At 42.8% G+C, this 22,509-nt stretch overlaps 1 protein-coding gene across 1 annotated transcript; it reads left to right on the forward strand.

The window, feature by feature from the left end:
- The first annotated feature begins 2,555 nt into the window (after window positions 1-2,555).
- Window positions 2,556-21,714, forward strand: TM2D1 (TM2 domain containing 1). Its single transcript, XM_084266263.1, has 7 exons — window positions 2,556-2,725; window positions 3,868-3,941; window positions 6,147-6,255; window positions 10,574-10,665; window positions 14,055-14,128; window positions 15,334-15,452; window positions 21,477-21,714. The coding sequence occupies exons 1-6, from the start codon at window positions 2,568-2,570 to the stop codon at window positions 15,442-15,444; spliced, it is 618 nt and encodes a 205-aa protein (XP_084122389.1). The 5' UTR covers window positions 2,556-2,567; the 3' UTR covers window positions 15,445-15,452; window positions 21,477-21,714.
- Window positions 21,715-22,509: the final 795 nt, after the last annotated feature.

Below are 22,509 nucleotides of genomic sequence, written 5' to 3' on the forward strand. Positions count from 1 at the left end.
CTCCACAGTGAGGGCAAGGTGTAGGCACAGACTTTCACTAGAAAAGTTTTATTTGTACTCTTTGCACTAAATCAGTGTCAAAACCTGAATTTGGAGCCCTCCTGAAAGCAAATCCCCTCAGCCCCCATCACCTCCACTGAAGGGAACAGCAAAGTCCACTGGATGTGTGTGGAACGGGGTTTGTACTAGATTATCTCCAAAGGGCCCTTCCAACCCCTATCATTCTGTGAATTAAGGGATTGTAGCTTTCCTCCCCAGAGCACCAAGCCTGCAACAGATGTACAATGGGCACCCCACAACCAGCACTGTTCCTGTCAGCACTCCAAAACATACCCTCTTACCTGCAATCTCAGAGACACACTTCAGAGCACTGCCAGTATGTGGGAGCTGTGGCTCAAGTCCCTGCAGAGGCAGCTCAAGAGGAGGGAATACAAGCAAAGTTTTCCTTCTGCTAGTCACAAAATACTGAAAAAAAAGCACCATTTTAGTTGAATTGGGGGAACTGAGAGGTAGAAGGACACCCCAAAACCTGTGCAGCAGTCTGCTTTCAGATTAATTTATAAAATACATTTATGTACATGGACAAAGCATCAAGTGAAATTCTCAAAAAACAATGTTTACTCTGCTACACTGCTTCACCAGCTCATTTACAGTAGAACTTACACAGGCCTGCTAATTGCATAGGAAAAGAACTATAATAGGTTTGAAAATTAATTTCACCCCATAACTTTGATTTCCCCTCTTCCCAGCGCTCATTTTACTAAGCAATAGCAGTTGCACTTTGCAACATGCTAAGAACGTACGGTTTCACCCTCCTTTTTAAAAAGGAATTTCAGATTCCAAATGCCTAACTTCCCAGCGCTTACTCTCAATTTTAATTAATGTAGCGCTCGTGAGAAGTGACAATTTTCTTGACAGTGATGAACAGCAAGTCATGTATTTATCCATCCGAGAGATGCACTGCAGACAAAAGAGCCAAGCACTTTTCTCATCAGTGCACCTCAGTCTTGATCTCGGAGGGCTGAGTTCATTACGGAGCGGGTGCACTCTGGCCCTGGCCTTTCTCTTCCAGTTGCTGAAAGGAGTATCAATTTTCATTTACATGCTTTGTCTGCTGAGCTCCACGCTGCCAATTTAGTTTACACAAATCTCCCAAAAAGCTGTTAGATGGCAATATTTCACATCGCTGGCTGCGAGCGCTTTGTCAGCCATCCACACGTTTTTAAATCCACGCTTTCACCAATTCTTTAACTATCTGGGGCTATGACAAACCTTCCATCGGGACTGACAGTCTCATGTACAAGTCACCCATTCATTCACCAAAATGATGACCAATAAAACCAAAGTACTTCAAAAAAAGCCCAAAATACTGTCAGGGAACAACCATATCCTCTTGAATACCATCTTGGAGTTGCTTTCAGCCTTTTTCAGTCCCTACAGCTCTACTTAATTTTCCAGGAAAACCTTCTAGAGCTGTGTTTACTTCAAAAGGTCTCTTTATCTCCTATACAGTTGCAGTCCAGGATCCCCAGCAGTTCATGGCTGAAAACTGACACCTTCAAAGCCCAAAAAACCCACCATGAGATAACCTTCAAGGAAGCGAGGGAAGGAAAAAGGTTGGTCACCACCATAAAATCCCTGAAAGGGAGCAGATGCCCATGAGTAAAATCTTGCCTGCTCCACGCGTTTAGTATTCGCCTGCATAAAACAAAAAGCACTTTTAACAACACAATCACGATTTTACGTTAATTTAGAGTAACGATTTGGAGGGATTTCGGTAGCTTGGCCGCCGCGTTGTGCGGGGCTGGGGCAGAGTGGGCCCGGCTGCCGCCGAGCCGCCTCAGCTCGGGGTTAAGCCGCGGCTCGGCGGGAGTCTCACAGGCCGGCCCTCGCCTCTCCCGCGCTTTTAGAATGGCCTTTCAAAGTGGCCAGACATCGCCAGGGACGCACAGGCAGGTACCAACACACAGATTCCACCGCTCTGAACGAAGCTGTGTAGAGGAGCGGGGAGCGCTCACCTTCCCACGCCCGGTACGCGCCCTCACCCGGGCCGAACCGGCGTCCCCCACCCGCCTCTCGGTTCAAGGCGCCGGGTAACTCTCCTCCCCGCAGCGGCAGCTTCCCGCTGCTGCGGGCGGAGCGGCTAACTCCAGCCCCACACCCCACAAGAACCGAAAGCAAGAGCGAGCTCCTTGTGGCCGACATCTTAAGTAAGGGCAGGTGTGCGCCGGCCCGCCAGGTGCCGGGTGCGGGGGCGGCCATATTTATTCAGGGCACAGGCCGGCCGGTTCCCCCGCCGGGGGCTGTACGAGCGCCATCTTGAGTAGGGGCACACTCTGCCCTCAGCACTGGCCGTTAGCTGTCTCAGGAGCCATATTTGCTGAGGTCAACCCCCCCCCAAATCAGTCCCCTCAAGTCTGTCCCCTCAGCAGCCCACGGGCGACTTGCGGGGTCCCCATTCAGCTTCTCCCCGCAGGCAGGGCGGTCTTCCCCCGCGGCGGGGGCCGCTCCTCCCCGTGGCGGCGCCGGGGTCGGCGAGTCAGCTGACGGCGGCGGCTCTTTCCATCATGGCCGCCCGGCCGGGGCGGCTGCCGGCGGGGCTGGGGAGGCGGAGAGGCGCGGCGGAGGCCCGGATCCTGCTCGTCCTCTGGTTCGCGGGTGCAGCCGTGGAGGGAGCGGCGGGCACGGAACCGCCGCTCAAGTGCGACGAGCTGAGGCTGGGGCAATATCCTGAGCGCGGCCGGGACCGGGGCCGGGGCGGGTGGCGGGGGCTCGGTTGCTATGGCGATGGGGCCCGGAGAGCGGAAGGGGCCGGCGGCGCCTCGCCCGGGGCTCGGTTTGCCTGAGGAGGGGGCCGCTTGCCCCGCCGCCTCTGGTTGCCGGGGAGGAGGGAAGCGGAGGGTGCGTGAGGTGCTTGACGGGGATGGGGAGCCCCTCGGCTCTCAGGAACATCCTCGGGTCAGGAGCCCCTCGGGGGTGTCCCCTGAAGGAGCAGGAGGGGGCATGTCTGCGTGGGGGTATTTTGGGGCAGGCACAGCCTGTGCCTGTGTGCAGGCTGTCCGGTTTTCCAGGAGAAAACCCCGTGGCGTGAGAAACTCCCCTCCCCGACCCCTCCTTTCCCTTTTTATTTGTTGCAGGACACTCGAGTGAGACGTGGGGGCTTTGCAGAGTGTTGAGCCTTCCTCCCCGGCCCGAAGGAGCAGGGCGCAGGTGTTTCAGGCTAGCTGAGAGGCTCCGGGCTCCACAGAGGCGTGCCAGGCCTTCCCCGGAGAATGTTTGTTGATGGTACCTGACAGTTATTGATGTAGCTGCAGATCAGAAGTGTCAGGAAAGCAAAGCTTGGAGAAGTTAACTTCATCACCTGCTTTGCTTGGCCGTGGGAGTTCTGACCTCTGGAAATAAGCTCCTGCTCGGGTTTTTTTGTCTATTTCAAATAACTGGCATTTCAGATGCTCATTTTTAGCTGTTCCTTCAATTTTATGTGTTTTGTGGATTTAAACTTCTCAACCAAGCGCCTCAGTTTTACAGTATTCAGCTACTGAAATAAGGGAGGAAGACCAGATTGGGCGTGCTACCTTGTTGCCTTCAAATACAGAGGCTGTGACAGATAAATATTGTCGTTCCTTTAGGTGTTGCTGGCTGCAGCGCTAATTAAACATGGAGCTTATGCAATATATTGGTGTATTAAATTGGATTAGCAGATTTGCTGTATGGTAATGTGCTGCTCCTGTTTTCGGGCGTGGGTAGGAAGGAAAACTAATATCAAGGTGCATCTTCAATCCTCGGGGTTTAAAGAGTGGAATAAATTACTGTTAAACCTGTTGTAGTGTTTCATGTGGAAAAAGTGTTTTCCTCAATTACCTGAACATATATGTGCGATGAGCCTAAAATAGACAATAGTACACAAGAGCCAATGAACTGTACAAACCACACAGCATATGGTAAGGATTTTCTAACTTCTATGGTGTACTGACAGTAACTACATTTCCCAAGGAAATGTCCGATTTCTGCATTTGTTTTTCTGCTAAATGAGCTTTATGCAACATGGGATTAGTAATATCACTAGTGTGAAAGCCTAAAACACTTGTGTGGATTGGATGCTTTACTGAAAATGAAGAAATACGTAGTCTCCAATTGGTACATTTGTAAGTGAGGTTTCTGGTAAATCTCTTCAGTGTATGTTATATCCTCTAGGCTGTGGCCTGCGCTACTGTGATTAAAACAAACCATTCCTGTCACACAGATTTTGCATATAGTCATTAGAACAACTGTCATGTGACAGAACAGCCTTCAAAATCTTCTAATTTTTAACTATTTTTTTTTTAAGGAAACATGGTGCCATCCATCATCAGGAGTTCTTGGTGCCACGAGGCTCTGTTTTGAAAGCACTTAGATTCATTTTGATTATAAGTTCTGATGTACTTTGGAGTACAACAGAAAAATGCTTAAATTGATGGCTTGGTTTACTACATGTGTTTTCTGATGTTCTCAAGCATTGAAATAAATATTCTGTGTTGACTGATAGCGCAAGAGAAGCGCTTTGTGTGTGCACATGTTAAAAATGTATGTGCTTGCTTGCTATCTTTCATATTTTGCTTTCTATAAATGCTGAATAATTTTCTTTGCTGGGAAGAGTGAAGGGGTAGTGAAAGTTTTCTGAATACTTTCCAGAGACTGGATGAAAATACTGTCCAAAATGGATCTTTTTAAAAGTTATTTGGTCCTTTACATCACCTTTGATGTTGTGTCCCTGATTGTAAATGACCAGTCAGTGAGTAGAAAGAATATTCTGTAGTTTGAGGTTGGTCACCACTGAGATTGTTAGTTGTCTAACCAACGAGCACGTGATTATATTGAATATACTACACATTGGAACAGGAGGTAAGCTTCACAGTGGAGAAAGTTGCTAAATTGATTCACATGTTGGGTTTTAGGTTTCTAAAGAGTTTTTGCACACAGAGCAGTTTCTGGGTTGTCCCCACTGTATTTGAGTTGCTTCATCTAAGTAATCAAAAGTTAATCTTCTGGATCCTGCTTGAAGGAGTACAGTTTCTGAGTGTCTTTCTGGGATCCATCACCCAAACAAATAGGGGTTTAAGGCAAAGTGTCCAAGTAGTCTCACTGAGCTAACTGTCATGACCTCAATGAGAAAGCTGTGGCCTATTCTCTAAATAAAAACAAGCACTTATTTCTTTTTTGAGTGTTGTTACAAGAAAGAATTGTCATAATTAGGCATGTTGATCAGTATTATCCATGTAGGACTTTACAGCAATTAAGTCCAGACATAACTCTCATTTCTTGGCTGATAACTGATTGGCCAAAATGAATTAATTTTTGTTTTGGTCCTTATGCAATATTAAATAGATAGTAAAAAAAAAAAAATCAAAATAGTGGTTCTCTTGCCTGTGTGTAGTATTGAACCTGGCATGCAGGCTTTTTGGGATGAGCCAACAGGACTCCCAAGTACTGAAAACTGATAGAAAGTGGGCAAAGGACTGAGATTTTTTCCCTTTAAAAAGCCAGACTTCAACATTGGAGAGTGAGTAACATTCTGGTAATGCTGCAGACTTTTAGCAGATGTCTTTCTGCTGTGATTTCCACCTTGGTTTGCATAAGAGTCAAGCCTTAGCTTAGAATAATAGAATAATTTGAGTTGAAAGAGACCTCAGCAAGACATAGAATCCAACCTTCTGCACAAAGCAGCGTTGGCACCGGATTCGGACCAGGTTGCTCAGGGCTTTGTGCAGTCAGATCTTGAAAACCTCCAAGGATGGGGATGGCACCACCTCTCTAGGCAACTCATTCCAATATTGTGACTCTTTTCATGATGGAAATGTTTCCTGAGTGTCAAGTTCAGATCTCCAATTGACTTACAAGGGAGCCAAAATGGAAATGACAACAGAATTATGGCAGCAATTACCTTTGTATATTTTGCTTAACATGTATCCTGCAAAAAGACAAATTTGTCATAGGACTGTCTTAAAAAACAGGGTTTTTTTTAAAGAAAGTAATATGCTTGTGTCTAGAGGGCTGTGTATCGACTGTTGAACAGTCTAACTTCATTTATGTATTTCACTTCTGTCTTGTCAAAAAAACACTACAGTGCCCAATCAGTTATTTCTTAAAAATAATGTTTTTCCCCTCAGTCCAGTGTCTGCCAGCACCAAATATTACTTGCAGAGACCACCTGGGCATAGAAAAGGTCTTTACAGGACGTGAAGTTGGATTTTACAAGCCTATTGCGTGTCGCAATGTGTAAGTACACGGCTGGGTTTTGTAATGGTTTTTCTTTGTTTCCAAGTTTATGTAAAACAATGTGCAGTGTGGGCAGGAGGAAGGAGAGAAGGAAGGTAGAATTGTGCCTATGTTGTTCAGTACTTAAGCCTCTAATAAACACTAAGTAGTATAAGGATACAACATGCATGTTTATCAGTAAATCTGTTTCAGCCTTGGAAATGTTATTCTTTGTTTAGTGATGTCTTTGCTTTACCTTAGTATTTTATCTTTGCTTTACTTTGTACTCACCCTCACAAAAATTCACCCCAAACACTAAGGCTACATTTCACAGAGGCTTAAAACCAGCACAGCTGCTGAAAGGAGCTGGGTGAGGACACCCCTCCACCCCTTCCCCTGCTGTACCCCGCTCTACTGAGTTGGGGAACTGCTCTGGGTTTGAACTAACTTGGATCAGTTCCCCAACCTGAGTCACAGGACAGTTGCTGCAGGCGCTTGTGCCAGCGTGAGGATGAGGGCGACTCAAGGGTAGGAGAGTGGGGAAAGGAGGGCTGGCCTGGGCTGCTCTGTTGAGTGGCAGTACTGGTTCGTGCCTGGAACTGCAGCTTGAGCTGTTCTGCATGAGGATTGGGGGAGTTTTAAGTGTCTCTCCAGTTCCCTAAAAGAATCTCTCTGAAACGAACTGGTCTCTGTTTTTAAAGAACCTTTGTATTTAATCAAATCCTGTGTGTCTTTTAAGAACCTGTTTCTGAAAATGGAAATGACAGACCTAGATTTCTAAATCACATTGTGAGCAGTGATGAGCTCTGGATACCAATGAACGTTCCAACCGGCCAATGCTAATGATCAGCAAACACCTGTCAGTACCATTTGTTTCTCCATTCTCTGGGATTCATGCAGGAGCCTTTTGCTTTTCTCCTGCTGGGATCTTTGGAAATTACAACTCCAGTAATATTCACTGGGTATTCCTTATCACACTAGTGGGCAAATAACTCAGATGTGATGCGGCTCAGTAATTTGCCTAACTCAGAAGTACAGCTCAGCCTCTTAGTTTCATAAATATTTTCTCTGCATTTAGTCTTCTCAACAGTCAAAGCTCAGCAAATTGAAGAAAACATATTATTACATCTAATCAAATTTAAATACTAGCAAACTAGACTTCAGTCACATTTTTGTCCAGAAACAATTGCGTTCCAGTCCCATCTGTGGTGGGGACTGAGAATAAGATGAGCTATATTAGTTTAATAAAATTGCTTCTTCTTCAAAATAGAAAGTAATTCATAAATTTGGAGTGGTTTAAAATTATTGGGTTTTTTATTTAATGGATTTTCTAGAAACTTTTTTAAAATGCAGATTTTTTTCTATACATTTATTAATTAAAAGCATAAATCTCTGTAGACAGAAAAGCTTTGTCTTTCTTATGATATAAATTACTTGATAGTGACTATTATTTATGATGAAATAATCAATGGTTACACTACCAAAACAACTTGCTGTGGCTTTTCCACTCCCATGCCTGCTGGTATGGCAGATGGGGAAGAGGACTTTGTGGGCTTGCTGAAAACTCAGGTAAAATCTAACTGTGAATGTAGGGACAGTTACACAGGCATGAACTTGATAAAGCCCCAAAGCCAGTTAGAAATGGCAGCAAGAGTGATGTTACCATCTTTCATATGTATGCTTGTAAGAAGTGGTGCTTGTAAAAAGTGGTCTAATCACTGCTGGGTACATCAACCTTTTAAAACTCATTTTTAATGTTACCCAAGTGTTAGAAACATTATTTAAAGCAGGAATCTCCAGCTTGATACTACAGCAGTAGGCCTGCCCTTTCTACTGCTTATTTATTTTGAGATTTTCCAGCATCTTATCTGAGTTGTGACAAAAACCATAACTGTCCTCTGGCTGAAATAACTGCACATCATTTAACTGGAAAATTGGTTCAAGAAGGCATCTTCCCATAGCAGGGTTGTCTTAGCATGGGACAGTAGGTTGATCTCTATCACACAAATCAGCAAGTTGTTCTTAGTCAAAACTGGAATTTCACAGCAATCCAGGTAACAGTTCTGGGATCCAGTTACTTTAGACACAGAGATGTTGTATGCTCATGGAAGTGGGTGTTTAAGTTGCTCCTAGTATTTATTCAAGGAGAAAGCTTTTGAGTGCTAATAAGGTCGCTCCTTATTTTTATATTGTTATTATTAGTATTGCAAAGGAGTACTGTCAGGATTGCTTTGGTTTGGTTTTAGTTGGATCTTTTGGAGGTAGATTATTTCTTTATTTGGCCAAATTGTAGAATTCCCCAGATTGGCACTCTGTCATCTCTTTTGTTTGATGTGCACAGGCCCTGATGCTCCAGGCTTGTGTGTTCATGTATTGCCATTCCAGACAAGGGGTCCTTAAAATGCTGGTGTGAGAAATTCAGGACGTTCAGTGTGGACAGGGCACAAAGCAGTGCTGAGACCCAAAAAAAGCACAGAAGGCACTGTGACCTACAGCAATACCTGCCTAGTGTATAGACTGGTGTGGGAGAGCAGGAAGAAAAGGTTTTCACTGTGGCAGCTGGAAGAAATCTACTCAAAACCAGTAAGGATTGGAAGAGGCTGAGAAGCAAGGTAAAAATCAGAAGAGCAGCTGAAAAGAAATTGCATCTTTTAGCCAATTGTAGAAATTCCTTGAGAGGCCTGGGATGTGTTATTTTCCTGGTTGCTGGTTTAGTCTTCAGTGCACATATTTACCTGTAAGAGTGGGGAAGGGAACACAGGGTGCATGCAGCCTTGTTACAGTATCAGCACACTTCCACTTCATCCTCCATTTCTTCTGCCCTTCAGTTTGATGTTGACTGGGTTGCAGACTGCTTTTAAAAGCCTCCCAGTGCAGGCACTCAGTTTATTACTGGTTTTGATCAGGAGCATCTCAAATTAAACCATATCCCCCCCTTTTTATGCAAGAGCTCTTTCTCTGCTTTGGTGTCCTTGGAGGGCTGCTGACACTTTGTAGTTGATAAACAATTTCCAGCCGTTTACCTCAACTTTTAAATAAAGCCATTAATGATCTTTACAGTGGAAACAAGACTGTTCTAAAGATGATAATTTACGTTACATTAGGTTCCAGGAATGCCCAGTATGTTCTGTGTTGCTAATAAGCACTGAGTAACAAATATTGAGGTAAGAGTCATGATTTAATCACTTAATGTTGCCATTAAGTTTTAAAGTCAGTAAATCTAGACAATAAGCAAAAAGGTAGATCTTTATTTGGCCTTGAAAGTGCTTAATAAAGGTGCTTGGACCTTTCTTAGCTCTACTGTCTTTGTGAAACTATGTTTTACTCAACTGTCAGCCGAGAGTTTAATTTGGGCTTGTTAAGTAATTGCTGGCACATAGCAATGTGTGTATCAAAACAGTGAATTATTGAATATTTTTAAAATTCTAATTACATTTGGGTTTGCTTTGCTTTTCAGAAGCTAGCTGTTTGCCAATGCAGCAAAGGATGCAGCAAGTTCTTGTATCTGATAGCTGGGTGTTTCTACTTGGCTTGTTAGTGTAAAGTGCACACCAGCAACGACCAAAAGTTGCAGGTTGTTAGGTGGCCCCATCACTCCTGCTGCTGGTAAGAGTGGTGCCAGTTAGTATGAAGCTCAGAAAATTTGTTGTATTTGTGTATTTTGTGTGACTCAGCATGGGGTGCTTAACTTTAGAGTAGCTCCCCACCACTGTGCCTCTTTGTACCACCAACAGTTCTTGGCATTCATGTGTTTGAACTGTTTACCACCCTTTGAGTGCAGGAAATGGATACATGACATCCCTGTCTTCTTGAATCCTTCCTGCAGCTTCTTCAGCCAGTGGCCATGGTTCATTTCTCCTTCAGATCTCGTTGCAGATACTGTCTCTGCTGACATCTCACCTGTCTATGCTGTTCCTCTTGGTTTGGCTGCACATGAGACTAATGCCCACAGACAGTGTGCAGACACCTCTTAGCTTCCTAGTGTTGTCTCAGTAGGGCTGAACTGTTAGGACGTGCTCCGTACAACTGGGAAGGTGTCAGCAACTGATTGGAGTCTCTCTTGACAAGAAATCATAATTTAGTTTCAGAATAATCTGTATTCTGCAAGAGTGTACTTGAGCTGCAACAGCTGAGGTTGCTTTATGGAGGATGGCTACCCAGTTTGAAATGATCAATTCTGTGTCCGTTAATTGGAGATAAATAACAAGTCTGTTGTGTTGGGTTGGGTTTTTTTTTTCCTAACTGAAGCAGCAGGCAAATGAGTCACTACTTTAATTTTCAGAAGTAAGAGTGGACCTATTCTGCAGGCATTGTCTACATTGCTTGTTTCTTTTGGCAGAAATGGTTACTCCTACAAAGTGGCAGTGGCTCTGTCCTTATTTCTTGGATGGTTGGGAGCAGATAGATTTTATCTGGGCTACCCTGCATTAGGTAAGTTGATTTCTTGGTTTTTTTCTCTTTGAGGTAAAGCTTATTGTTATGAGGGAGTTGCATGTGTATACTTGTATTTTGGGTAACACAAGGTGACAGCCACAGTTTTAATATTTACAGCTAGAATCCTCATTTTATTGGCAAATAAGATGAAATCCTGAATTATCCTCAGGCTGCTCTTCTGCTGGAGTGAGTGGTGTCAACAGGGTATATAGTTGTCCGACAGATGAAATCCTAATAAGTAAACATAATTATTGCTGTTGATAGTTTTGCTTTATGTTTGCTTCACATTGACATTTCCCACAGCATTCTTTGGGAGGCACTGGAACAGAAGTGGTTTAATTGACGTGCCAGCTACTGAGATGATGCTTCATTTTACCAGGAAAGTAGAGGACAAACGTTACTGTAAACCTAGGGCTTGGGGATATGGAATTTACTCTGGCAAATGCATTCCTTCAGGATGGCTCATAGTATTAGTAACAGTTCTGCAGAAGCTGGGACCTTTGTAAGACTTACCTCTGGTTAGTGTTTGTAGGACCTGATTCCCAGGGTGGTGGTGCCACTGGTTTCTGTCTAATGGAAATACCATAGTGTGTTAGAACTACAGTCACTGGCTAGGATTTTCATTGCTTCTGAGCTGGACAAATGGAGTAAATGTAAGCCTAGATGTCATGGAGCAATGAATTGGAGAAAGCTATGCCTGTTACTGTTGCTTCAGCTAAGAATTTGGAGTTTCTGCCCCTTAAATGCAAACCTTTGTTTTTTTAATATCATTCTCTGCCCTTCTTGGTAATCTTGTGTTAATGTCTGTGCCTTTTTTGGGGTGAGACTTAGTAATCAGCACTTTCTGTGTCCATCTGTTTCACCAAAATATCTATTTTTGGAAGTAGTCAATAAGGTGCACCTTTCTGGATTTGGTGTAATAAGTGCAGTAATTATTACACAAGATCTTACAGTAATGCATATGCATAAACCCTCTGTCCTTACACAGATGATCTTCATGGCTCAAGCTTGTTAACCCTGGTGATATATACTGTAGCCAGTAACCAAAGTTTAAGAAAAACTTAAACTCTTCCACAGTCAAATTTTCAAGCTTTTGAAAGGTAAAAAAGACAAAAGCAAATAGGTGAGAGCAGGAAAGAAGGAAAAAATCTACAAATTGGATTCCTTGACAGTGGTTGATTGGGTGGGAGAGTTTTTTTAGGTCATTTTTAGCCTTGGCTAAAAATGGTTTGTAAAAGGTAGTAGCATTGAAATATTTTTTGCAGGCATGATGAAGACTGTAAATGCTCTTTGGATTACTTTTTTTTTCCTTCTCTTGCTTAAAGAGAGCACAAATACAAATAAGCTATTGAATATGAAGAAATCAGGAAGGCAACCTCTTCCTCTCCCACACACTGTGAACTAAATCATAAGTTATTACTGTGTAAGAGCACTATTTTTCCCTCTATGTTTTAGAGCAGTTGATTTTCTCAGTGTGATCTGCTTGTGGGGAGGGAACTGAAAAAATATCAACTTTACCCTGCACTCCAGAAACACATGCCATGTTCAGAAACAGTTCTTCTCCATCCAGTAGCATAATGGAGCAGCCAGTTCCTCAAGGGAACTGGAGCTGCTGCTGGAAGAGGCAAGGTAAGGGAACTGGTGGGTTCCTTAAATGCTGACTGGCAGTGAGGTTCAGGACCAGAGCTGCAGAGGAGCTGGACTAAGGAGGATCACATATAAATACCTGAAATGTGACTGCACTCGATGCAGATAATGTAAAAGGGAACTGCTCAGCAGTGTCTGAGATTATTCCATCCTCCTGTGGATTCCTAAGGCTATCATTTCTTTTGCTCTTTGTGTTACACCACTGCCAGTACTGAAACCCTGGCCAACTGTGTCCAGCTGCTGCAGGCCTTGTGCATCAAGTTGTTTTAAACAATGATAAACTTAGGTTCTTTGCATATTTAAGTGGCACCACTTGAGTTGTAATACACACACAGGTTTTGCTCCTAATCAGCTGAAAGTCCATCCTGCTACTACTCTTCCATCTTCGTGGTCATTAGGTATAGTTTCCCTGTTCTGACTGCTGAGGTGTTCCATGGAGAGGTTATAAACTGTCTCCCTGGAGTTTATAAATCAGGCTGGTATCATCCTGTCGACTGTGGGAGCTATTTCCAGACAGTGGGATGCTCTTCCTGCTGTGTGTGTGCAGTTACTCCCCCACTCCCCTCCATATGCAGCCTCATAAACAGGGCACGGGGGAGAGGAGGTGGTACGTGGGGCAGATTGCTGCTGCAGAGAGGGGCTGTGCAGAGGAGGAGCTGGAGGTCTGGAGACCTTCAGGTGTTTGACTGGGAGCAGCTTCGTTCTTCAGCTTTCCTAGCAGGTCTTATGCAGCACAGCTCATCTTGTGGCTGCCACGCTGACTGATGTTATCAACGTGCTTCTCTTGCCTCAGAAGTGTGCTGGCCCCTGTAAGCACAGCAGAGATCAGCCTTTTAGCAGGGATCTGTGTTTTCCCTGTGCAGCACAGCCTACAAGTGAGTTACAAAGGCATTCCTCTTTACACTCTGTGCCTGGCTAAAGAGAAAAACATCTTCACGATAAGGATCTCATTCTCAAAATAACCCAGATAGTTGCCTAACTCAGCCATGTGTTACTTACAATATGTGTAGTACTCATTGTATTATATTCATTGTACAAGAAACTGTATTAAAGAAAATAAAAATTTCAAGACAAGCTTCTCCTTCTGAAAGCATTTTCCAAATGAAGTCTGCCTTGCACAGCAACTTCCAATGAAACATTTATCTGTTAGTTGCTATTCCCATATATTTTCTATCAATCTTTCATTTATTCACACCAAAATAACATTTTTGAATACCAGTTAAAAAGAAGTGCTTATATATGTGTGTGTGTGTATATATATATTCAAAATAAATTCCTATTTCAGCAAAAATACAGAAATGATACAGAGGATTGTTCTCCAAAGTAGCATGTTCTGAAAATCAAATCAGCATGTGCTGCAGCTCATGCTGCTGTTCTTAAGTTTTGCAGCTCAAGTTGGGATTATTTCTGTCTGCCTCAGTTAAAGAAAGGAAAATTTCCAGTAACTTGGTTATTGACTTTTGTCTTTCCTTGTTTAAGAACATTAATGTGTTAAAAAGAAAGGTTAATACTTAAAATTATGAAAGTGTATTCAGAATGTAGAAATAAGGATATGTAGTGTGGTTTTTGCCCTGATAACTAAGGATCTTTAGGTCTGCTTCTAGGTGTGTGTTTGTGTGCATATATATATATATATGTTGCAGGATGGGGATACAGTGGGGTGTGATTGCCCCCAGAAACCTATGAACTTCATCATAACTGGCTTAAAGCTACAGTTCAATTTTGTTTTCCTTTTTTAGGTTTGTTAAAGTTCTGCACAGTAGGATTTTGTGGAATTGGTAGTCTAATTGATTTCATACTTATTTCAATGCAGGTAAGTCAGGACTTTCAAAATAAGATGCAGATCTGTGTGTGTTAAAGCTTTGATATGATTGCTAATTCTTTGATAGCATTTTAGCCTTAAGAGCCCTTGTGTATTGAAAAACAAAGGCATTTTTTTAGCTGTGTTTGTAGATTGATGTTTCAGAATATGGATGCCAAATACCAGTATATTTGTTGTTTGAATTAAAAATTAGATGAGCTGTCTATAAATGCTCATTATGAATAGCTTAGAAGCTATAACACTGTTAATTAACTTTGTCAGAACCTGTGAGCTCTCTACGTGACACAGAGCATTGGACTTTGCATGAGATCTGCTGCTGTGTCCTGAACCATGAAGTTCTGGATGGAGCCCATCATCTGGGTGTCCATACAGCATGCAGGAGTGCACTGCTGCTTTTTCTTTCCTGCTTCTTCTCCCAGTACAAGTCCCATATCACCCAAGAGCTGTGACAGTTAAGTCCCCAGCTGGGGTGATATCCTGGGACATCATGAAAGTGACAAATTATTCTTCCTCTACAGTGCATCCATTTAGCATGAATTACAAATTACCTATGATGAACTTAAAAGGCACTGCAGGTACAGAAATGGTTTATCTGGGTTTATAGAAAAATTAAGGTACACATCTTTGTATATATACCTTTTAAAATATACACGTTCTCCAATTCCTTTCTGTGCTGTTGCAGTGATCTTGCCTCAGATCACTTGCAGACAGAGTTGAGAGTACCTTTCATCTCTCCTTATTCATCTCCCTGGTGAACCCAAATCAATTTAGTGTTTCCAGAACAAAAAAGCCACGATCTTCTCTCCTTCCCTCCCTTCCTTACCTGTGCAGTATTTCAAAGATACTTGTCATCAGCCTAATTCTCTCCTGCCTACCCTCCTTTGTTCAAGAAAAGTGGTTTGGAGCCCACTCATTTGTTAGCCTGATTTTGTGACTCAAATCCTCATCGGCTTAACCTAGTACCAGCGCCTGGCTGTGTAATTTGGTTGATTAGAAGCCCTAGGGAAATGTTCCTTCCGAGACAGTGCTTGCTAAAATAGTTAAACTACAGCATAACTTCAAAATAAATCTAGTTTCTGTTTGACTAATTAAGCATGACTAATTTTATGATGGGAAAATTAGCAGTAATTGAGACATTAGCACAAAGTGTATATTTCACTTCATATTGAAAAGTCTCGGTTCTTTCTCTCTTGTAGATCGTTGGACCTTCCGATGGCTCTAGTTACATTATAGATTACTATGGAGCAAGGCTGACACGGCTCACTATAACCAATGCAACCTTCAGGAAGATGCAGACCTACCCTTAACCCTGGCAGTAAGTGTCATGAGTGTGTAGGTGCCTTTTCTTTTTACAGATGGATCCAGCCGTCCACTGCAATTGCTGATGAGTCATTAATTTCACTTGATCAGAACCGAAAATTAAAAGTACCCTGAACAGAGGTGATAAAATGTGACCGTTCCTCAAGTGAAGGAGTTTACCTCAAAGCAGCAAGTTTCTTTGTGGTCACTGTGTTTCTGTGAGTGTGTAGTTTGTGGCTGGGTTGTACCCTTTGTGCAGTGCGCAGACTTACGCTGTTTGTGCTGATGTGTGTCTGTAAGTGTAATTTGGAGTGTTACAGAGATGGAGAGAGTCCTTCAGAGCAGCTGTGCTGATCTTTAGTTCCTTGAAATCGATGAGTTTTAGCATGGATGGGCCAGGATTACACTTGGGGTCTGTTTTCATAACTCTGTGTGGCGGTTTGTAAATGAACTGAAATAGCCCAAACTGCAGAAACTGCTTTCCTTTCTGCCCTGTTAGTTAACATCCAGATGGCCCCAAATCTTGTGCTGGTGGGTTCTATGAAATTCTATTAATTGAAAGAATTATTTCTGTAAAGCTTCAAAACCAAATTTGGACAAGGTACAGATCAACAGTAGAAATATGGATGTATAAAAATCCAGGACTGTAGGAGACACATCACAAAAAAGGGGGGGAGGTTGGTGTGTCCTAAGCCTAGAATAAGAAATAATCATTCTGCTTATTTTGATTTTTTTTTTCCTTCCCTTCAAATCACCCACAATGAAATACACACCCCTTTTTCTGAAAAGAAATTGGTGCTTGTGTTTTACAGCTACAGAGTGTCAAAAAAGAGTGAATTACTTGCACTAATTAAGCCCTTAAAAGGTTCTTATTTTAGATCAGTTGTGTTTCAGTGAAATAAATACTGTGTCCTTCAAAGTTGTCTGACCAAAGTGTTTAGAACAACCAAAAATTTAGCTAAATGATTCTTTCAAGAGAAGTACATGCACACAGAGGCAGGAAGCATATCAACAGAATCTTCATGGATATTCCCTTGACCTTCTATGGAAAGCTGGCAGTAACTGAGCAAGAAATCCACGTGATAAAAACTGTAGTATAGGTTTTTCCCCAAAATTTGGGCTATTCTTTGTTTTTTCAAAGGATACTCCGAAAATGTTACTATTGTGTCCACGAATGGTGTTTTTGAGGGAATTGCAAAGAGTGAGGTTCCTTACATTGATTTTCAGAAGTGCAATTTGTGGTTTTTTTAGTCTCTCTCAAGCACAGAAAGCTTTGTAAAGAAGTCCTGGCTTGGTTTTGGGTTTTTTTTTCAAGTTCAGTGTAACCTGACAGATCACACGATGCGAATAAACCACAAGAAATACTTTGTGCTTAATATTAATTCTTCCCTTCACACAGGAAAGATGTAGTTTTGGGATCCTTGCTAGCACGTGTTTTACTTGGAGATTTAAGAGATCAGAACACTCTGTTACCTTTGCTCACTTGCCTGATACTTGTTGCATCTCCCTTTTGTCTCTCCTTCCCGGAATGCTCTTTGTGCATGTCAGTTTTGTTTCCTGAAATACTTTCAAAACCAGACAGCAAGTGGATGGAAGAGAAATGTTTGAATCAAATAAAATCTCATGGCTAAGATCACCCAGCGATTTGTCTGCTTTTTGATTTGTAATGCTGAAGCTGATAGTATAGCTGTGAAAAAAGGAAGATGCTGTGGATGTTATAATAAATAAATGGCCTCAGGCATCTCATCTCTCAAGATTTCATTTTAAAATGTATCTCCATGTGTACAAGTAGCAGTGGGCTTGACTTAATGATTTCAGCAGTCCATCTTGTGCTTCATTATCTGTAAAAGAATACGGGCGCTATTTTGTGTAAATCAGATGAAAATACCATTAGCTATGAGGTCCATCAGGTAGTTTGTTAGTCCCAGAAACCAAGTAGCCAGCAGAGGGAAAGATCTGTTATTCCAAGTGTTTCTGTAGGAAACAGCAGCAGTGTGTCAACCAACCCAGGAAATACAGACTGCTGTGGGAATCTGCCATCCTGACGCTCTCCGGTGTGTGATGCCACTGTGTGCTCTTGTCAGGACCACGCTGCTTCAGCAGTCAGACTGAAGCCACGAGTGACCAGACTGAGCAATATTTTGAGCCTTAGCTCAATTTTCTTTTATTAGCCAAATTCCCTTTCCCTTCAGATGATATTCCACTTGATCCTCTATCTTGTCCTACCAACTTTCCACTCCTTTGTCAGCAAAGCCTTTTAGAAATCACACAGATGGGGTAACCTTTGGAACTTGTATTGGGTGCAGTTGGAATTACATTCTGTATCTGAACACACGTATCTGTGTCTCTAGATGCTTGTTCAGCTGCCTAGCTGAAGTTTAGAGGGGGTTAACTGAGAATGCAGATAGTACTGCAGGGCCAGTAGAGAGTTAGTGAGGTCTTTGTTTTCATCTTGTAATTGTCAGATAAGGCATGTTTACCATAAGGGCTGTGAAAAGTGTGATGCAAGATGTAAAGCTGTCCCACTGTGTTAATAATAAATTGGCTACAGTAATATTTATCAAAAATGTCTGTCCTATGATGATTTTCTGTGTTGCTGCCTGCATTAGCTTTCTCCTGTCAATCAAGTTGGCCATCCTAGTGTTTCGGTAGTTCTGATTGCTCTGACTGCACTGGAATAATCATCTCTCCGAATTGTTTTCCCAAAAAACAGTTGCAAAGCAATAAAAATAATTAGATGATGTACTATGTCATCCCCCCGCCTTGTTCCCAGATAAAATGATATCTGCTGGCCTTGCAGATATTCAGAAATCCTTTCAGCATTCCAGCAAGACAGAGAAGCATTATTCTGTATCTGTAAAAATAAAGAACATAAAAAGTAAGGGCCAGAGTTTAAAAAAAGAATGTGAAGTGCCTGGCCTTTAAAAACCTGTATAAAGCTATTCACTGAAGATGCTGCAAGATCCATGCCAGGAGTTAAATCCAAATCTTCCCTAAGTACCAGTGCAATTCAGTCATTGCAGAAATGACTCCATAAAACTGTCCTTTCTTTTGCTTTTTGGGCATTTTTTTTTAAGGTCCATTTTAGGATTTTCTGCAGTGTGCTTAAGGGTGGTCTGAAGGAGAGGTAGCTGGTAGAAACATTCAGCTGTGGGCACTCAGCATTCACTCACACAGTGCAGAAGTGGTTGTGCTGAGGTGTTATTACTGGATTAATAAATTACTCTGGATTGTGTTTGTTCAGTTAGGTCAACCTGTGCATCTTTCACTTGTGCTTAGAGCTCATTTTCCAAAGGAGTGGATTTAGAGATATTTTAGAACAAACTCTGATTTAAATGGCAGCTCTGCCATGGCAACTTCCCATGACTCCTGTTTCATTCCCCGAACAGTTTCCCTCCCCACAACCACCCACTGCTCATTACATGAAGATACTGCTTCTCCTTTCAGGACCTGATAACACCTTTAGTGTTAGGTTTTATTATGTTTCCAAACATGTATCACTGTGCATCTGCCAGTAAAACTTCTTAGCTCCACAGGAAGATTTTTGTGTTTGAAATACTCTGGTAGAATTTTTTTTTGGAGAACATCTGTTGTCACCCCATCAAGAATTGTTTCCCTCGTTCCTCAAGAGTATATTCAGTTGTATTTGCTTACACAGCTATGTCTATTCACTCTTCTTGCATCTCTTCTCATTGTTTTTTCATTTTATTTGTAGATTCATTAGGTGTTTAGTCCATTTCTGCACTGAGAGCCATCCCTGTTGCTTGCTCTGCAGTTTTCAAACCTGTTTCCTCCAGAAAATGATGTTGAGTACAGTAAAGTTGGGTGCTTAAGCACCCTGCTTGGGAAATGCCAAAGGCAGTGTTTTGGAGGCAACCATAGGTTTCCACTGCCTCGTAGGACTGTCACTTTTTGTGGGTATTATTTCACTAATACATCACACAGTCGTTCAGACTCAGTGTAGTCTCACCCTTAAATGCTTGTCCCTTTCCATTATTATTACTGGTCACTATATGGCTTCTTTACGAAATGCATCAGTTTAATCCCTTTAAATGATGCTTTTTAACCAGCTGCTATCTTCTGAGTTCAACCAGCATCAGTCTGCCGAGCGGTGCAGTACAAGAGCTTACTCTGTTTGCGTTGCCTGCCTGGATCTGAGGATTAAAAATAGCTCAACTTCAGGTGTATGCTTAGGTGTTTTGTTAGACTGACATTTTATCAAGCCTCTTCCGTCTTTCTCCCTCTCGATCCATCTGTGTTACCCAGAGAACCCTTTGAATCCCTGTGAGTTACAGGAAAATTGCACTTTGTATGGAATCCTTAGTGCTGACGGTGTAAAGGGCTGATAGTAGCTGATACAGCTCTGTGACATCCTCTGTGTCACCACTTCTCACCTGAAAGCTGCTTCGGGTTTAGCTTTGTGTATCAGCTCTGCCTGTCCGTGTATCAGCTGCCTTTGGATGTCCTGCCACAAGTTCTCAGTACCTCTGCGAGGGGTTGGACTCCTCGGAGCTGAATCAAGTGCTGAATCACGGCATCATATCAGGGAGTCTTTTCTAGTAGGAAGCAAAGACACGTTGGGGAGCCGTAGCTGTCAATAAGAGAGGGTTTGTGGGCTTCAGTTTCCGCAGAAAGTATGTATGAAACTTCAACCCCTGTTGTCTCTTTGCGTTCTGCTTCCTGAAGGTGGAGCCAAACCCCCTATCAGATCTCCGCATCTTCTGAAGTTGTTCTTTATCGCACAGCAGAGACTTGGCACTCGGGTATTTTTCCTTGCACGACAGAGAGAACTGGAAAGTGGATGTGAGGATTTTGTCTGGCCGAGGTGCATTCTGCACTACACTCACTCTCCAGACTTCAGAATGTAGAAAGGAAAAGAAAGGAAATACAGGAACAAACTGGGCAGTCTCAATGCTGTCTGCACTGGGGGTGGTGAAGATCTAGTTCCAAAAAACTCCCAACAAAAGAAAGTGTTTTAAAAATACTGCTTGTCTCAAAGAAAACCTCCTTGCTTTTCCCAGGATTTCTGATTCTTACTCTTTGTACTTCATTACAATCTCGAACATACTCATGCTCTGATAATTCTCCATTATACATTTGAATAGCTGCTTTCAAGACTGCAGTGCTCTCTCCACGCACAGTTCCCAGGCTCTGCAGATGCATATGACACAGCAGAATTTTAGGCAGTATAAAAATTATAAAGATCAGTTTCCATTACTGTAATTACTATATAAATCCTATCTTTAAGAGGCTTAGGACAGGCCCATTTAACCTTGGTTTGAGCTGAGGTTTGGTCCAAGTCTGATAAGTTGAACAACAAATTCTTTTTCTTCCTTTTTTTTTCTTTCCTCTGCAGCACTGTAACTTAGTGGGGAGTGGGGAGGGAGATGGAGCCAGCACAGCCTCTGCACTCTCTCTCTGACAGGGGGATGGCTGTGATCAGACAATACACCTGTCCCAAACCAAGAGCAAGACTAAATGAGATGTATGTTTTGTTACATCCAAGAAGCACCGTGTCTCCCCTTAGAACCCGTGGCTGCGCCTCTTACACAACTGTGCACCAGAGCAGGTGTGAGACAGCTTGGAGACAGGCCATCCACCAAGTCCAACTAGAAGAGCTTGGGTAAACCCTCAGACCCTACCCTCTTTGGAGGGATGCAGCAGCAATTCCCATCCTTTGTGTCATTTGCACCACCTGGCTGAAAACAAAGGTGTTGGCTGCCCTGGTACTTTGCTTTCGGGTTCGCTGGGATGCCTGGAGCTGCCTCTGGCTGCCTCACAGGTCAGAGCATTCAAAGCTGAGAAAGAAGTTGGCAGGATGGTATGCAGAGGTTGGTGATACCCTGCTCCATTGCTTGCTCGTGCCAGACTCTTAGCTCTGGGCCAGGGAGCAGCTTTGATATGGATAGCCATAACCAGCTCAAAAGAAAGTCCAGCACAGCGTTTTCCATGTCACGAACCTGTTCTGTGGTGGGTGCTTTGCCCCCCCAGCCAGTGGAGCCGCAGGAATGAATTTATTCATGTATTCTGTTTCCTTTAGGCAGAGTCTTCTTCAAAGTTCCTTGGATTTACCGTGGGGAAAACATGGCAAGAACATGTAAGAGGAGATCGCTGCCTGCAAAGAACTGACTGAGCGTTCACCTTGAGCCTGACGAGGCTGCCCACCATATGGATTGTGTTGGCAGAGGCAGAAGCCTGGGGAATGCAGAGGTGGGGGGTAATTTTTAGGGCTTTCATTCCATGGTCCCATTGATTATAACCCTATTAAGAGGATGATGCATGCGACTTTTAAGTTATTTTGTTAACTAAGTGTAAGCAATGGATGTGTCATGCTAACAAACATAATTGCTGGTGTGTCTAATACAGTATGAAAGTACAGTATAGTGAATTTAAAAGGTTGTGGTAATCTAAGAATGTTAAAAGGGAAATGTGTGCCTGGGGGGTGTGGGGGTTGGGGAGAAAAACGACTTACTTGACATTCACTGTCTTCCTCCCAGCTCCTTTGCTAAAGTAGGAACAGGATTGGAACAAAAAAATGTTTGTTTTACAGCTGTACCAAGTTACGGCGTGGACTCGTGCTCCCCCCTCCTCTCCCACTTGCATCAAGTACATCCTGTACTTTTGGCAACATGTTGACTGGATATTTAAAAGCTGTGAACTGTTCTGAAAGTTTCACATACTGGGTTATGGGCCATGTGTGTTTGATCAAAATTCAATTACTGCACTGTACCATGCTTGGAAACCTATCATCCCAAGTTATGAAGTATGACGAAATAGGCTAATCTAATTGGTTCAGTATGGGAGCAGTATCAACCAAGCTTGTTATGATAAATAGCTTCCTGTGTTAAAGGTTCTCTAGAGCTTAAGTATCTTGGCTCACCTCCCTCTACAAAATAAGAATAGTGTTCCCTGGGAACAGTTACATCACTGTCCTTCTCCTACATTTACAATTAAAGGTTTGTGGATTTTTTTTTGCTATTGAACAGATAAACCCTGGCCATCTCCCCCATTCCCCACTTCCACCTCCTGCCCCTTTCCTCAGGTTAGGTTGTGTCGTGCTTATCATGGGCCTG

This window comes from Gallinula chloropus (assembly GCF_964237585.1).
Source record: "Gallinula chloropus genome assembly, chromosome: 6".
Classification (NCBI taxonomy): Eukaryota; Metazoa; Chordata; class Aves; order Gruiformes; family Rallidae; genus Gallinula; species Gallinula chloropus.